Raw genomic sequence first — 17,167 nt, forward strand, 5'->3', positions numbered from 1 at the left:
GGTCATGTCCTTTGGTTTTTATATGCTGGCTCCTCAAATTTTGTTTTATGGTAAATATAAAGTTTTTCGCCGTCAATATCAGCAAAAATGAACTTTTATCATTTTTTTTAGAACGAAGATGTTAGAATAAAAATAACTATTCAACTTTTAAATGTTAATTTTCGTTTCGTTTCGTTTTTGTTGTTTCTCTTTATGGTTTTTGCAAATAATTTTTTTTTTTTTTTTTTTATTTTTATTCACTTTAAACATTTCTATAGAGACTGGAATGACAACATATAAAAACGCACACACACACATTTTCTCCATTGATATTATAGTTTCTAATTAATTACGCATTATGTATGTATGTATGTATATTATGTATTCAGTATAAAAGTTCTATGCATCAGACTATGCGATGAAATCAAAATTGCTAAAAATAATAAACAAGCAAAAAAAAAAAAAAAAAAATTTATAAAAAAAAACTAACAAAGAGGAGAAAACTTAAAGAGAGAATCAAATTTATTACATAAATTAAATTTCATGCTAATGGGAAGATATAGTATGCTCCGGCCAATCGAAATTTGAGAGGCGCTTTAACTCAACTTTTTGTTTTTTTTTTTTTTTTTTTTGCTTTGTTTTTAAGTATAAAAAAGATTACAAAAATTTTCTAAATTTATGGAATTATAATTGGATTTTCATTTGCAGGTTTTTGTTTTTTTTGTTTTTCATTTCCATTTAATTGATGATTTTGTTTCCTGTTTACATTTTAGTTTTCAAATCAATAGAAATGCCGAGGTAAAGGCTGCCCACATTTTGATATGCAGCAGTTGAGAATAGAATTAAACTTGGTCTTGGTTTTCCACATTCCAAACGAATCTGCTAAATTTGTCTTGTGGCTTCTCTTTTTAGTCTTCATCTTTCTTTTAATTATCATCATCATCATCATCATCATCATCATCATCATCAAATTCATCGTGTTTGTCATGAGACTTGGCTATTCCTTCATCATTGTTCTTGACTTTTATATTGTTCATTTCATTTCTGCGGGGTATTTCTATTACGATGAGGGACAACTGACCTGACAAATCAATATACATATAGTTGCTATAATATATGTGTATAAAAAAAAAACGATTTTACAAATATCGTAGAGCCATTTTACGCTGTAGTCTTAAGTATTTCATTTCAACTAAATTTAGTTGTCGCCTAGTCAGGTGTGTTTTTCCCTCCATTTGTATTGTTGTTGTTGATGTTGTTTTTGTTGCTGCTGTAGTTACACGTTGCATGTTCTTCTTGACGTTATTGTAGATGTTATTGCTGTTATTTTGCTTAATTGAGAGTCGTTCTATTTTGGCCTAGTAGAATTTTTTTCGCTTGTGCTTCACTTCGGTTTCTGAAACAAACAAAACTTGATTAGTATTGCACATAATGACATAATGAATGCTTTGAATAAAAACAGCTTTCAAATTTGAAGAAAATTAATAAGATTCAATAATCAAAAGACACTGCTTTGATCTTTTGGAATCTAATATAGCTCAATGGACAAACTAAAGCAATAGAGTAAATATATGTAGAGACTTAAATGAAAAGAATAATTTCGGTTTAGTGTGCTGTTGTTATCATTAAGTACTCACTTATATATGTTATAGATGAAGACAAGCAGCAATTGCACAGCTGTAACACTTAGGAACAATGTGACTCCCACACAATTGCCGGTGGGGCAACTGGCAACCTGCCCAGCAGCTTGCGGAGCTCCCAATCTGTAAGCGAAAACATGTTAGCATTTCGTCCCACTTGAAATTAGACAACACAATGATTAAACGCACCTCTGTCCTACATGTGTGATGCCCTGTTTAACTTGATTCATGCCATCCCGCATCTCGGCTATCAGTGTTTGTACATCGTAGCCCGTTGATTGAATTTGAGCGGTGGGCGCGTGCTTTTGATTTGTTTGAATGTTATCAGTGCGTACATTAATATCGCCAACAAGTTGACGTATCTCTCTGATAGAGCTAAGCAACAAATTCTGATTAGCAATAAGCAAATCTACATCGGGCCTGGTGATGCCAACGCCACCAGTAAGTTGCTGCTGCTGTGGCACACTGCCAGCGGCTGGCGGTGGCAAAGCCTGACCAGCTTGAGCTGCCAAGCCGCGGGAGACTAGGGAAAGTGTATTCTCCTGACGTCCAATGATCTCGTCCACCTTGCGGGAGAGCTCACGCAAATGATCTGCGATTTGACTCTGTCCTTGCCAGATTTGACGCAACTCGCGTTGGTTTTCCGACTCGTAGAACTCATCCCATTCCTCCTCGCCGTCTTTGTGCTACAAGAGACGATGCATAAAATATTTAATTACTTGTCGTTGATAATAAAAGCTGGCAGTTAACTGACAACGTGGAACATACCTCATCGGGATGTTCCTTCTTGTACTCCTGCTTTTGTTTCTCCAGCTTCTCCTGGTATTCCTTATACTCTTGAGTCAGTTTCTCTTGATTATCAACTTTCTGGGGCTCCTGGCCAGCTGCATGCAGTGAGGTTGTCAGGAAATGGAAAACATCGTGATCATCGGCCAAGCCACCAGTAGCAGCTGAAATGCCAAAGTAGCCATATTTGGGAAGACTGACACCATCGGCGCGCAAACACATTTCGTAGTCATCATTGTTATTAGTCATTCCGTTGTGGATGAGCACGGTAAGGACATTGTTGTAATACTCGATGCGAGCCCGGGTGGGGAATGGTTTATTACGGAAATCACGCAAACAGCCGCTCAGCAACTGTGTTGTGCCATCATTGGTATGATCATACTGTTTGGTGCCATCATTTAGTACAGCGCTAATATAGGGATTGTTGTGCTTATTATCATTGTCGAAGGAATCGAAAATGATAGCCAAACCATTCCAGCGGTCCGAGGAACCAAACACGGGTCCATTGTAATCACCCTTCTCAGTGGTGTACCAGAAAGCCAAACCATCGGCTCCAATACGGCCACGTCCCGTTACGCGGAACACTATCTCCACATCCCACCAGTCAAAGTTCGTTTGCGACTTTGTCCAAATGGCACCCTTTTGAGATCGCAACGACGGCGCCACACGTACACTTTCGGAGCTGGCAATGGCATCTGCAAGTCAGAGAGCAACAAGTGGCATTAGCATTGGTTTGGACCCAATCATAGTCAAGGGCTGAGATATGATATCAAGACAAAGTGCTTGCGTGTCCACTTTGCATGACTGCGGCAGCGGCTGCTGCTCGGTGGTTGTCAGCAAGTTGGTTACTTGGGACCTATTACGCCATCTCTTTCGCACCCATGGCCAGCATTGAGCGGGCCAAAACAACTGACGTGGAGCTGCTTCTTCTTACTTACTTCCCCCGTATTCCCAAAACGGAACAGTTCCGTCTTTTTGCGCCAGATATGGTGGCTTAAACGAATACTTGTACTCGAATCGACGATGGACACCCACAGGGGCTGGATTCCCGGTGGCCGTCACATAGTTTTGTTTAATAAATATGAAGAAAATAGCCACGAATTGGCAAAATGTTGGCAGCAGCGTCCCGGTCGCCCTCATCTTCAGTGTTGCCAGAAGCTAAATCGGCCAGCAGCAATATTGTGAGTGTTGCCAGAAGCCCAGTGACCAGTGCTGCCATATCAACAACCTATCGCTATCGCTTCGAATTTGGTCACACTGTCTGTTATTTGTGTTTTTACATTTTTAACAGCTGGTAACACTAAACGAGTGGGCGGTTCTCGGTTTTTAAAAAACTGTAGTAGGGTCACACTGTCGGTTTGATTTTTCACTCTCTAAGGCTGGTAACACTTTGTTTTGCCTCCCACTATTTTTATTAGATAAAAGAGTTGGTCACACTATCTGTTAGGGCTTGTGTTTTTACACTTTCAAGAGCTGGCCACACTGAGTTAAGTGTGTCATCGTCATCCGCCCCAGCAACATTAAATTGTAATTGTTTTTTGTTTTTTTTTTTTGTAAATTGATAAACCAAACTTATTTTGTTTTGTTTCTGCAAATACATTTGTGAAATACAGGAGTTGACGGCAGTAATAAATGTGTTTCTAAATCAGTTTCGGTGGTGAACGAAATTAAACAAACGGGGCGCCATCAACAAAATGAGGCTGAAAAGTTATACGAAGGCAGCCTCAGCAGCCGCAACAACAGCGACAACGACAATTTACCTCATCTTCCTGCTTAGCAGCAACAGCGTGGGAAATGTACAAGCAGGTAAGTGATTTTAATAAAGTTTTGAGTTAAGTCCTCTATAAAAAATTGTCCTTGTCAAGTCGCAGACGAAATGCTGTTAATTAACGTAAGCCAAGTTCGCTTTATTCATTTCTTCTTTTTGGGCGTGTTCCCCCAAAGCTGAAAACTCGTCTCTCTTTGTTACTCTTTCTTTCTAACTCGCTCTTCGATCAGTCAACCAGAGAGTGACAAAGTGTGCATGCTAGAGAGAGAAAGAAGCAGTGTAGGAGAGGCGATCATAACGTTGCTTACGAACAGCTAGGGCAAAACAAAAACCGATTACCAACGCCTTTTTTAGTTTCTTCTTTATTGGCTACGATTCGTATGTTGCTCACTTGTCTTTGGCATTTGATATTTGTTTTCTTATTCATTTGTCGTTGGATATTTATGTATTTCCAATTGGAGCCGGCGTTTTGTACTGTGTTATCTTTTTGACGTCTGCGCATCATCTACATCTTTTTTTTTTTTCATTTTGTTGCTCTCGTGTCTTACACGTGCTTTTCTCGCTTACCATATGTCACCCTTTCCCCATTAAGCACCCCACTTCACCCCCAATTCACGTATGCGGTAATCCCTGCCATTGTGTCCTCCCTCTCTTTCACATAAAAGTGATGTTCATTTATTTGTTAGACAATTTGTCAGTGCACATGTATGTATGTGTGTGTGTGTAAACATTATACAAAGTTCATGTGCAAACATTTTTATGACTAAAAATAAACAATTCTCAATTCTTCACTCAGACAGCCAGCCAAAACCCCCGCCTCACCAGCAGCTCCCCTTTCACACACCAATTCCTCATTTAGACACACCACTACTAACAGTTTGCCCTCCCCCTCCCTTTGCCAATTTATTTCACATCATTCGCACTTCACATTTTCCGAATGATCTGAAACAGCGGAAATTGCTTTTCAAAAATCGGTCACGTCATATTTATTTCATTGAGAACATTAGCCAGATTTATTTATTACATATTCTACATACATACATATCTACATATATCGATGCATATATGTATGTACATATTTATTACGATTTTCAAATGGAAAAAAAGTATTCCAATATAAATAACGGTATTTTCCTTTGGTTAATTTTCTAAAGAAACATCAAAATGGATTGTTAATGTATAAACAACAATTCCACAAATTCGATTTTCCTCTTTATATGATTAAAAGGGACAAGTTTAGAACTACCAAATGGCCCCAAGATTTTTGTTGAGATTTTATTAGAAATACGCCGATATATTTTCTGATCGCTTGTTTCCAGTTCCCAAGACGACTTTTTCACTTAAACTTTGACTAATCGATTCTCTAAAGTTTAAAAATGGCTCACGTGAATCATCTTTTTCCCTCGAATAGTGACTTCACTTCAATAAGATCTAATTAGAAGACAGAAAACTTAATTAATCCAATTGCTAATTGCTTTACAAACCAAGAAGTAGAAAGAGCCCTTCCAAAGGAGAATACTTTTTTTCACTATCATCGTCATGCAAGTTAGTTAAAAGGGGAAAGAAAGTAGTTCAAAGTTTATTTTTTATATTGATTTTTCTGTTCTTTTTGTATTGTTTTTGCTAAGATTGTCGTGCGTGTTAAGTAATGTATGTAACTAAATACATATATATGTTTTGGTTCTATGCTTATAAAGAGAGAGAGAGAGAGGTAAACCGTCTTGATAACCACGACATGTTATAGTTTGGCTAATCTTTTGGGGCCCGCCAAAAGCTCAAAGTCAAAATCAAAATCAACGTCAATGTGAAAGTTAAAATGTGCACATGAACTCAAAAAACTCTGTTGAGCAAACATCCTAAGGGTTGTTTACCCCAAAATGAAGTGCTGCACCCATCACCTTATTCTTTGGGGGTTGATTGCAATTGTGTCTATGCTAGGATATCCGGCTCCGCTTTTATCATGCTCTTATGCTCAGACTAAGTGGCTGTGAGGATAAAGGATACCCCCATGCAATGCATCCTTTTGACTTGGTGTCGGTGTCTCTTTGGCAACAGCAAAATGTTTATATACAAACAGAGGAGATATGGAACAGCGAATATTTTTTGTTTTCCTTATTTCTTTATTTATTTACTTAGTGGTTTTGTATGGAAATTTATGACCTAGCCATAAAAAATGCGAGAAGAGGATCCTCCACTAAGAAAAATACAAAAAAAAAAAAATTATATTGTAATTGAAATGATGTACTTAAAATTCTTGTTTTTGGCTCATAGCCAACAAAAATATCTTAATCTTCTTGTTGGCCGGAGGGTAAACAGAGTATATTAATAACATGAAAAATGGTATCCATAGCACAGTAGGCTCTTGGAAGCTATAAAGAATATAGTAATGAGTATAAACTAGTCGACCACCACGACCTTACATATTTATTTACAATTTAGTGACAGTTTATAAATGAGAATATGGATTTCGACAAAAATGTATACATATGTATATGGGTCAAGTGAATATCAATTTTTCATCGGAATTATTCTCTTCACTCTTTCAGATGCCTTCAGTGATTACTTCTCCGACTATGAATGCAATCAGCAGCTTATGGAGCGAGCCGTATTAACAGCTACCTCATCGCTAAACGATCGTGGTCCGGAAAAGGCCCGTTTAAATGGTAAGCTAGTTTTCCTTTATGCTTTTTTATTCTTTTTTTCCGTTAGTAGATAAGTATTTTTACTTAGCCTGTTGAGTTTTGTGCTTTAGTTCTAATTAGTTAATTTATTATTTTCAAATATTGCTGCTTATAAGACGTTACAATATAGTAAATTCTTTTTTAAATCCGTAAGAAGCTACAAATCTCATTTGATTTTTAACGAAATGCTGCTGCTTTTTCTTTAAACAAATAGGAATAGGGCGGATATTGAGCAAATCAAAAGTAATTTTAAATTTGGCGCTTAGGTTAAATATTCAAGTGTTGCATAAGGCCCGTTGGCTTAGCCGATTTTGTCGTTATCAGCATTCTGGTCACACTACCCAATTAGAAAGAAAGAACAAAGAAGAACACTTAATAGAAGAAAACATTATGTTTTTGTTATTTGTTGTTTAAATAGATATATAAGTTCTTTATTTGGCAAACAAATGAACAAACACATTTGCACACGCTGGGCCTTCGATTTAAGCAAATGGACACCAACATTGGCTCAATTATCCAAGGCGGTGGCCGTCATACAAATTGAAGAGCGACAACGCCTAATGAAATTTCATTTCATTGATGATTTTCTATCCTCTTTAATTGGCCGTCTGTTAATGCGGAAATATGTGAGCGGCTGCAGTCACGAGGACTATCAGCAAGTGCAATTTAAGCGTGACGCCCGGGGAAACCCTACTGGTTGCCGAAATGCAACAAGGGCGATGGCGAGGGCGGCGTGACAACTGAAAATGAAGGGTGGAACCAGAAGAAGTCAAAGTCAATGCTGAGTTTTAATGTTTCACACCAAGGCAAACTGGTGGTGTTAGCTGGCATTGCCCGGAGTTATCACACCGTCCTCGGTGGGGAGGGCGACGATCAGTTTGGCATTGGCGTGGATGTTATGAAAATAGCCTATGATAATGGCCGACCTCTTAAAGATTTCTTTCGCCTCATGAAGAGTAAATTTTCATCTCAGGAATGGTCCTACATAGCAGCACAATCCTCGGATAGAGGCAAACTCAAAGCATTTATGCGTCATTGGTGCCTTAAGGAGGCCTATGTCAAGGAACTGGGAGTTGGCATAACCATTGATTTAGAGAAAATCAGTTTCAATGTTGATGCTTCCCACACCTTGGAGGAGTCGTCATCGCCTTTACAAGGCACTATCCTACACTGTGATGATACTCTAATGACTAATTGGCGTTTCGAGGAACATTTACTCGATGAGGATTATTGTGCTGCCATTGCATTTCGGAATTGTGTACCCGAAGATCAAGGAAAGTTTACCTGGCTTCATTTTAATGATCTTATACCCCCAGACGGCAAAGAGGAATCGGTGGGATCAGTGAACGGGGACATATTGGAATATTGCAAGCAAGCCTTGCTTAAGCCATACAAAAAATCATAAAAGTTGTAAATAAATTTATACTTTATTTTTGTACACCCGAATCTCTCTTGGTGAAATCCATGTCAGTGGGACTGGGTTTATAATCTTAATTGATAGTCGTGTTTAATAGCGAAAACATGGGATTACAAGAGCTTAGTCTCAAAAATGTATTGCTAAGACCTTGAATCGATTTGGAATATGAGTTTTATTATAGATATGTATGTGAATATATTCTCCGAACGAATCCTTGCATTTTCTCCCCTTTGCTGAATAAGGGCAACCAATTATGTTAGTTTAAGCCCCCTACCCATTCAGCTGGTCTTATATGTTGATTTGTTGTGGGAAGGGGTATAGAATAAAATACATTTATTTATTTATTTATTTATTTATTTATTTATTTACGTCAACTAACACAGCAGTCGACGAAAAAGCTTAAGCTAAAGACAGATAGTAATTAAATGAAGAAGGTAGCTTAGCTTTATATACAACTAAACATCCCCAGCCCGGTGGAGGTGTTTTATTTGCACAAGGTGCCAGCTATGCCCCGATTCACAGCCAATGTGGCCAGGGATGAGTTGCAGCCAATCCAAGTCCAGAATATTTTCATTGGTTTCGCTGTAGATGATTAAAAAGTATAGCGCGAAGAGAAGTGACAGAAAGATGAGGAGAGATAAGGTGAGAAAGGTTGTTAAAAGATTGGCAAAGAACACGAAGAGGTTCGTGAAGAGAGTAGTTAGTCAGACATCTACTAAGGTGAATAGGAAAAAAGTTTCTGGTCCGACGTGAGGGAACACAAAAATACAGCGTATCTAGTAAATTCGTAGAAATGACTTCGCCGTTGACTAGTTTATGGAGAAAGAGAATGCCAAAAACAAGCCTACGGTTATAAAGTGAAGGAAGATTAATAAGAAGAAGTCTGTCAGAATAAGAAGGTAGGCGAAGACCCGGGTCCCAATTTAGACCGCGTAGCGCAAACTTAAGGAATTGCTTCTGTACCGATTCAATACTACGCTGGTGAACAACATATTGCGGGTTCCACACTGGCGAGCAATATTCTAGAGTAGGGCGAACTAACGAAGTGTATAAAACCTTTGTTACATAGGGATCATCAAATTCTTTGGCCCAACGTTTAATGAAGCCGAGAAGGCTGCTAGCTCTGTTGACAATTGAAGAAATATGAACATTAAATGAAAGTTTAGGGTCAAACATAACGCCTAAGTCTTTGAATGATGGAACACAATCTAACAGAACAGACTTAATAGAGTAATGAGCTAGGAGCGGAGACAAACGACTGAATTTACATGCAAACATGAAACGTAGCAAAGCCGGAAATATGCTTAAAAGGCTATAAATCTATATTTGGGGAACGCAGGCAGCAGGGACAGGCTCAGGAACACAGGAGTAGGAAGCAAAATGGAAATCAGACTTGGGTTCAGACAAACTTTACTTGTCGTCGTCGTTAACGTTCATTTGCGCCATGAATTCATTTCGTTGTTTCCCTTTGTTAGACCACCTAACTATGAATACATTTATACCCTAATACATATTCCCTTAGAAACTGAGGAATTAGAGTATACCAACTTCGATTGATCCCTACAGCAGATTTACCCCTAGTTAGTTGACTAAGTTGATAAGCAAACAACCGCAGGACGACGACGACGGCGACCAGGATGACTTGTTTAAAGGTAACTAGGGGTAGGTAATAGCCTCATTTTGTTTGCCACGAAAAGTTTTATCGATGGGAATCACTCATTGTTTTTTTTTTTTTTTTTTTTGGGATCGCTTGTTTATATTGCCGAAATAAAGTTTTATAGTTGAATGCGGCATTGAAATGGAGACCAGAAAACTTAAGGCAAAAGTTCCCAAAGGATGAAGGTTCCTTTAACAGACTCCTTCTTTTTTATTTTGCTACCACACTCAGCTAAAACAAAAGCATGCTGCAATTATTGTGCAGCCGTCACCCTGCACACTGATGTCCTCGATGCCCCTGATGGCCCTGACCTCTTACCTACCGCCCGTCGTCACCCCTCCCGCGCCTGTCTGAGTGCAGACCATTTAGTGTTAACACTAAAAATACAAATCCCTACCCCAAATCCTTTCTTTCTGTTCTGCTTTGGCACTCTTAACAGGGTTGCTAGCGGCTGTCCTCATTGAGATCGACCACTTGCAGCTGTCAATAGAAATCGCCCCTAAATTATGGTTTATTAATTGAGAAACACCCCCCGAACCTAAGAGAGGGGATAAAATGAAAAATACCTTAAATTCAAAAAGGGGGAAAAACTAGAGCACAAGGCGGCATACAGCCTACAATAACAACAGCATACTGTCTATCTATAAGTATACATATATTGTTTTTTGATCAATTTAATTTAAGTGGATTTTTATTTGTTTTGTTTTTGCTTTTCGTACAATTTTATCTTTTCATTTTATTGCCCATTTTATTGCCTCCTCCACCTCCTCCTCCTCCATCTATCCACACACACCCCCTGTTATCCAATTATCCACCTGAAGCTGGCACTTCATGGTCAGCGAAAAATTCGGATTTCGATCAACGTTTGATCATTGATTTGGGTCTGGTGAGAAATGTCACGCATATAGCTTTACAAGGACGTCCCCATAGTAATGAATATGTCACCGAATATACGATAAGCTATGGCATAACCGATTTAGAGTTTGCCGACTATAAAGAACCTGGTGGTAATGTCAAGGTAAGATTGGAATCCATCCACACCTCCTTACGGAAATGTTTGTGTGTTTCAACGTATGTGTGTGTGTGTGTGTGTGTGTTTCCGTATATTTTACTCAATGTGGTGGTTGTTGGTGTGGGTTTTTGTTGGGGAGCAAAATAATCATTTATTTTTTATTTGATTTTGTTGTTTGCATTTTTGATTTATTTTATGTTTGGTCCTTTCATCCATAACTGGCGCACCTATTAACATAATGTAGCTTGTCTCTTTTTTTTTTTTTTGTGTCACTAAAATCCTAATCCTAACATTAAATATTATACACTGCAATGCTAATACTACTACTGGTGATAATGATGATACACAGGGAACGCTGCTTGGACACCAGTTGAGAATACCTATAATCATTTTCTAACACTCGATCTGGGTGAGCCGCGTATGGTTCGCAAGATCGCGACTATGGGACGCATGCACACTGATGAATTTGTTACGGAATATATTGTACAATATTCCGATGATGGTGAATTTTGGCGTTCGTACGTTAATCCCACTAGCGAACCGCAGGTATTTCATTTTTAAGCAATAACCAAAAATGCACTATATATAACTAAGCCTAAGACATAATGGTGACTAAGAAGTATTGTTCTAATCTCTATAAGCTATAGCTCTGTATTTCGCATGGTTTTTGGAAGAAGAAACTTTTAATGTGCGGTTTTTGAAAATAAAACAAAAGAAAGCATGAGATAAAGGAAGGATACGATATTTGCAATGTGAAGACATTTTTGTATTGAAACAAGTTTTTAATGTAATCCTTTATATTTCATTCGCCTAGATGTTCAAGGGCAATTCAGATGGCAATTCCATACACTACAATGTTTTCGAAGTGCCCATTATAGCACAATGGGTCCGCATTAATCCAACACGCTGGCATGATCGAATTTCGATGCGTGTTGAGCTCTATGGTTGTGATTATAGTAAGTACAGTAGAATGCACTCTCTCATTAATCCAAATCCATTACAAAAATGTTGTACTTTTATAGTATCGGAGAATTTGTATTTCAATGGCACTGGATTGGTACGCTACGATCTGCGCCGTGAGCCGATTACCTCGACTCGGGAATCCATACGTTTTCGATTCAAAACGGCATTTGCCAACGGCGTTTTAATGTACTCGCGAGGTACTCAGGGCGATTACTATGCCCTTCAATTGAAGGATAACAAAATGATATTGAATTTGGATTTGGGCTCAAACATAATGACTTCCCTGTCTGTGGGTAGTCTGCTCGATGATAATGTTTGGCATGATGTGGTTATATCGCGTAATCGTCGTGATATAATCTTCTCTGTGGACCGTGTGATAGTACGTGGAAAGATAAAGGGTGAATTTAGTCGTCTGAATTTGAATCGCGAATTGTTTTTGGGCGGCGTACCCAATGTCCAGGAAGGTCTTATTGTCCAGCAAAATTTCTCCGGATGTATGGAAAATCTTTATTTGAATTCCACCAACTTTATTCGCAACATGAAGGACAGCTATGAATTGGGCGAGGCCTATCTGTATCAGAAGGTTAATACCATCTATGCTTGTCCCTCACCACCCATTTATCCAGTGACCTTTACCACGCGTGGCTCCTATGTACGCCTTAAGGGATACGAGAACTCGCAACGATTGAATGTTTCCTTCTATTTCCGCACCTACGAGGAGAGTGGCGTGATGCTACATCATGATTTCTATTCTGGCGGCTATATCAAAGTGTTCCTCGAGTTTGGTAAGGTAAAGATTGATTTGAAACCGAAAGAGAAACCCAGAATCATATTGGATAACTATGATGAACAATTCAATGACGGCAAATGGCATTCGTTTGTGATATCGATTGAAAGAAATCGTTTGATCCTAAACATTGATCAGCGACCGATGACTACTACAAAGAATCTGCAAATAGCTACTGGCCGTCTCTACTATATAGCTGGTGGCAAAGAGAAAAACGGTTTTGTCGGATGCATGCGTTTAATTTCCGTTGATGGCAACTACAAGCTACCCCAGGATTGGGTCCAAGGCGAAGAGGTGTGTTGTGGCGATGATGTCGTCGTTGATGCCTGCCAAATGATTGATCGTTGCAATCCAAATCCCTGCCAGCACAAGGGTGTGTGCCATCAGAACTCCATGGAGTTCTTCTGCGACTGCGCTCAAACTGGCTATGCAGGAGCTGTTTGTCACACTTGTGAGTAAAAAGCGCCAAAGGTTCAATATCACACAGATTAATGATTTGTTCGTCTTATTTGTAGCCAACAATCCGCTTTCCTGTCAAGCTCTTAAGAATGTCCAGCATGTACAGCAGCGCGTCAATCTTCAGATTGACGTTGATGGCAGTGGTCCATTGGAACCATTCCCTGTAACTTGTGAATTTTATTGTAAGATTTGTGAAATGATTTATTGATTCTCTATGTGGAGAGTAATTTTTCCTGTGACAATTTTTATTACAGCCGACGGACGTGTGATAACAACCTTGAGTCATAGCCAGGAGCATACCACCACTGTGGATGGCTTCCAGGAGCCTGGATCATTCGAACAATCGATAATGTACGATGCCAATCAATTGCAAATCGAAGCATTACTTAATCGATCTCATAGCTGCTGGCAGCGCTTAAGCTATTCCTGTCGTTCCTCAAGACTATTCAATTCCCCTTGTAAGTTCAACTTATTTACTTATAATTATAAAAATATAAAAATATTTTAACAAATTTCAGCCGAGGTTGGCAATTTCCGTCCGTTTTCGTGGTGGATATCACGAAATAATCAGCCCATGGATTATTGGGCAGGTGCCTTGCCTGGCTCAAGGAAATGTGAATGTGGTATTCTCGGCAAATGTCATGATCCAACCAAATGGTGTAATTGTGATTCCAATTCCTTGGAATGGACTGAGGATGGTGGTGATATCAGAGAGAAGGAACATTTACCTGTGCGTGCAGTAAAATTCGGCGACACTGGCACTCCATTGGATGAGAAACAGGGTAGATATACCCTGGGCCCATTGCGCTGTGAAGGAGATGATCTATTCAGCAACGTGGTGACATTCCGGATAGCCGATGCTTCGATAAATCTACCTCCATTTGATATGGGTCATTCGGGTGATATTTATTTGGAATTCCGTACTACCCAAGAGAATTCAGTGATCTTCCATGCCACCGGACCATCCGATTATATCAAACTAAGTCTCATCAACGGCAACAAATTGCAATTCCAATATCAGGCCGGAAGCGGTCCACTTGGAGTCAATGTGGGCACCAGCTATCATTTGAATGATAATAATTGGCATACAGTCAGTGTGGAGAGAAATCGCAAAGAGGCTCGCTTGGTGGTCGATGGTTCGATTAAGGCCGAAGTCCGTGAGCCACCAGGTCCAGTGCGAGCTCTTCACTTGACCTCGGATTTGGTTATAGGAGCTACCACTGAGTATCGTGATGGTTATGTCGGATGCATTCGTGCTTTGTTACTAAATGGTAAAATGGTCGACCTTAAGCAATATTCCATGCGTGGCCTCTATGGCATCAGCACAGGCTGTGTGGGTCGCTGTGAGTCCAGCCCGTGTCTTAATAATGGCACTTGCATTGAACGTTATGATGGCTATAGTTGCGATTGCCGTTGGAGCGCCTTCAAGGGACCCATTTGTGCAGATGGTAATTATATATACTTAAGTATATTCTATAGCATTTGTTTTCATAATTTTTGAAATACTTTTTCAGAAATTGGCGTTAACTTGCGCTCCAGTTCGATTATACGTTATGAGTTTGAAGGCTCTTTCCGTTCCACAATCGCTGAAAATATACGCGTTGGCTTTACCACAACCATTCCAAAGGGTTTCCTATTAGGTTTCTCATCGAATCTAACTGGCGAATATCTAACCATACAGATTTCCAATTCGGGTAAGTGTCTAAAAGTTGTTTATTATCACTGTATATAATACATATATATATACATATTTAACACTAAATCTTGTTTTTGCTATTGCACTTGTTAAAATTATGCTAGTAACTTTTAGAATATAATATAATATTATAGTAAACAACTCGATTTAAAAAAAAATCTCTGATTAGTTAGTTTTTGTTTGAATATGAACAAATTAAAAATGACTTAAGAATAAGTTATTCACTGCAACATTCGTTTTCAAATTAAAGTACTTATCGTGCTCTTTAATTAACAATTTTCATTTTATTTATGTTAATTACGTTATTTAATAATCCTCCAAATATATTTACATATATTAATCCAATTTTAGGCCACTTGCGTTGCGTATTCGACTTTGGTTTCGAACGTCAGGAGATAATATTCCCGAAAAAGCATTTTGGTCTAGGTCAATATCATGATCTTCATTTTATGCGAAAGAACAGCGGCTCGACAGTGGTTCTTAAAGTGGATAACTATGAGCCAGTGGAATATAATTTCGATATTAAAGCCTCGGCAGATGCTCAATTCAATAACATTCAATATATGTATATTGGTAAAAACGAATCGATGACCGATGGATTCATCGGTTGTGTGTCGCGAGTGCAATTCGACGATATATATCCATTGAAACTGATGTTCCAACAGAATCCACCGAGTAATGTGAAATCTTTGGGCAGTAAGTACATAAATCCTAGTATTTTATAATGCAAACGATTAAATTTCATGTGAAAAATTAAAATTTTTAGCACAACTAACTGAAGACTTTTGTGGCGTTGAGCCAGTAACTCATCCACCCATTGAAATCGAGACAAGGCCACCGCCTCTGGTCGATGAGGAGAAATTGCGCAAGGCCTACAACGAAGTGGATTCTGTTTTATTGGCATGTAAGTGCTTAGAATCGGATTGTGTCCAGTATTCCCTCTATTTAAATTGCATTTTTTTTGTTTCTTTTGTTGCAGGCCTTTTGGTTATACTATTCCTCTTGCTTATTTTAATGTTCTTCCTGATTGGGCGCTACTTGCACAGGCATAAAGGTGACTATTTAACGCACGAGGATCAGGGAGCCGATGGTGCCGATGATCCCGATGATGCTGTACTCCATTCCACCACTGGCCATCAAGTCAGAAAGCGGACAGAGATTTTCATTTAATTTGAAATCTATTTACAACGCATAGAAGACACAAAATAAACTAAACACACACACACACACACATGACATACACAAACACACACACACATATAAACAGCCTTAGACAACGACTCAGACCCTCACCAAAAAGAAAAAAATTCACAAAAGAACGATTATTGGAAAATCGCGATTTTTCCATTTTCCACTGCCAATTGTTTTAGGCAAGATTTCGTTTCAATTTTTTGTTTGTTTTCTTTGGTTTTGTTTAATGTATGTTGACGGCACTTTGACCTTATGAAAAAAAAGAAACAACCCGTCCATTTTGATTTAGTTCTTTAGTTGTTTTTACATTTTCTTTTCTTTACCAAATTAGGTGAAATAAATTTATTTTGTAATATTTTTGTATAACATTTAAACACCTAAACATATATACACTTACCACACACACACACACACATACACTCACACAAAACAAAAAACATTCCATTATATTTAAAAAAATATGTTTTTCTGTCTTCTAATTTGGAGAAAAGAGAAAATCAAGCTACATTTTTACTAAGCATAAAGAGAAGAAAAACACAAAAACAAAGATAATTGTATTTTTGGAAAATGCAATTAGAAATCTGAAATTGTAAATGTATATAGAGTTAGTGCTATATATATATATATATCTATATATATATATATATATATATACATATATAAAAACGAGACAATTTTTCAATTTCAATAAATTAAAAACTATAAAAAATAAAATTTCATGCATTGTCTTAATAATTATCAAATCAATACTAAATGGAAGAGATTGCGATTAAACAGTAAACATATATATTTATTCTTGACTATTAACCAAATGTATAGTCATCATGTGGAGAATCCTATATCCACACACTTTCATATTTACAAATTTTGTTTGCCTTCAAATTTTGAAGAAATGCTTCTAACCATCTCCATGAGATTGAGCGAGAGGGAATGTCTATTGCTATTACATTCGATTGATATATTGAATATTGATTGCTTATTCGTTTGACTATTAAGGATAACCAATTGTTTGACCGATTCACCGTAATTATTGGATATAGAACAGACATATAATATTTACTTACTTGAACTGTTTTGTTTGTTCTAGTTGAAAAGGAAACTATTATGAAATTCAGTCTCTTAAGGTTTATT

The 17,167-nt window shown here is 38.0% G+C and overlaps 3 protein-coding genes across 7 annotated transcripts; 2 read left to right on the forward strand and 1 right to left on the reverse strand.

Annotated features, from left to right (window-relative positions):
* Positions 1–483: 483 nt before the first annotated feature.
* Positions 484–3,571, reverse strand: ergic53 (protein ERGIC-53). 2 transcript variants are annotated; one of them, XR_011032903.1, is made up of 6 exons: positions 3,344–3,571; positions 2,388–3,100; positions 1,809–2,305; positions 1,617–1,742; positions 1,123–1,375; positions 484–1,060 (listed from the first exon to the last, which is right to left on the reverse strand). XR_011032903.1 is itself a non-coding variant. In XM_068293875.1 (5 exons), the coding sequence occupies exons 1-5, from the start codon at positions 3,543–3,545 to the stop codon at positions 1,312–1,314; spliced, it is 1,602 nt and encodes a 533-aa protein (XP_068149976.1). In that variant the 5' UTR covers positions 3,546–3,571; the 3' UTR covers positions 484–1,311. The 2 variants fall into 2 exon arrangements, 1 of the variants encoding a protein (XP_068149976.1); XM_068293875.1 differs by having other exon boundaries at positions 484–1,375.
* Positions 3,572–3,843: 272 nt separating this feature from the next.
* Nrx-IV (neurexin-4) lies at positions 3,844–16,588 on the forward strand. Of its 4 annotated transcripts, none has more exons than XM_068293719.1 (13): positions 3,844–3,932; positions 4,019–4,211; positions 6,720–6,836; positions 11,290–11,486; positions 11,755–11,896; positions 11,963–13,141; positions 13,206–13,331; positions 13,404–13,607; positions 13,668–14,597; positions 14,664–14,843; positions 15,197–15,541; positions 15,612–15,749; positions 15,825–16,588. In XM_068293719.1, the coding sequence occupies exons 2-13, from the start codon at positions 4,100–4,102 to the stop codon at positions 16,013–16,015; spliced, it is 3,861 nt and encodes a 1,286-aa protein (XP_068149820.1). In that variant the 5' UTR covers positions 3,844–3,932; positions 4,019–4,099; the 3' UTR covers positions 16,016–16,588. The 4 variants fall into 4 exon arrangements, with proteins under 4 accessions (XP_068149820.1, XP_068149818.1, XP_068149819.1 ...); XM_068293717.1 differs by lacking the exon at positions 11,290–11,486 and adding an exon at positions 10,750–10,946 and having other exon boundaries at positions 15,825–16,587; XM_068293718.1 differs by lacking the exon at positions 11,290–11,486 and adding an exon at positions 10,750–10,946 and having other exon boundaries at positions 3,904–4,211; positions 15,825–16,587.
* On the forward strand, positions 6,759–8,300 carry LOC137579874 (L-aminoadipate-semialdehyde dehydrogenase-phosphopantetheinyl transferase). The gene is given in 3 exon segments (XM_068293721.1): positions 6,759–6,836; positions 7,069–7,532; positions 7,535–8,300. Coding segments are annotated over 2 exon segments (957 nt in total). The 5' UTR covers positions 6,759–6,836; positions 7,069–7,300; the 3' UTR covers positions 8,260–8,300.
* Positions 16,589–17,167: the final 579 nt, after the last annotated feature.

This window comes from Drosophila tropicalis, unplaced genomic scaffold (assembly GCF_018151085.1).
Source record: "Drosophila tropicalis isolate 14030-0801.00 unplaced genomic scaffold, ASM1815108v1 contig_805, whole genome shotgun sequence".
Classification (NCBI taxonomy): Eukaryota; Metazoa; Arthropoda; class Insecta; order Diptera; family Drosophilidae; genus Drosophila; species Drosophila tropicalis.

Bases quoted from the DNA above. Each gene is read 5' to 3' on its own strand.
- ergic53 (XM_068293875.1), bottom strand. From the start codon at position 3,545: ATGAGGGCGACCGGGACGCTGCTGCCAACATTTTGCCAATTCGTGGCT. The intron at 1,743-1,808 runs GTGCGTTTAATC...TTTCGCTTACAG, and splicing joins ATCACACATGTAGGACAGAG to ATTGGGAGCTCCGCAAGCTG. The intron at 1,376-1,616 runs GTGAGTACTTAA...TGTTTGTTTCAG, and splicing joins TTCATCTATAACATATATAA to AAACCGAAGTGAAGCACAAG.
- Nrx-IV (XM_068293719.1), top strand. From the start codon at position 4,100: ATGAGGCTGAAAAGTTATACGAAGGCAGCCTCAGCAGCCGCAACAACA. The intron at 4,212-6,719 runs GTAAGTGATTTT...TCACTCTTTCAG, and splicing joins CGTGGGAAATGTACAAGCAG to ATGCCTTCAGTGATTACTTC. The intron at 14,844-15,196 runs GTAAGTGTCTAA...ATCCAATTTTAG, and splicing joins CATACAGATTTCCAATTCGG to GCCACTTGCGTTGCGTATTC.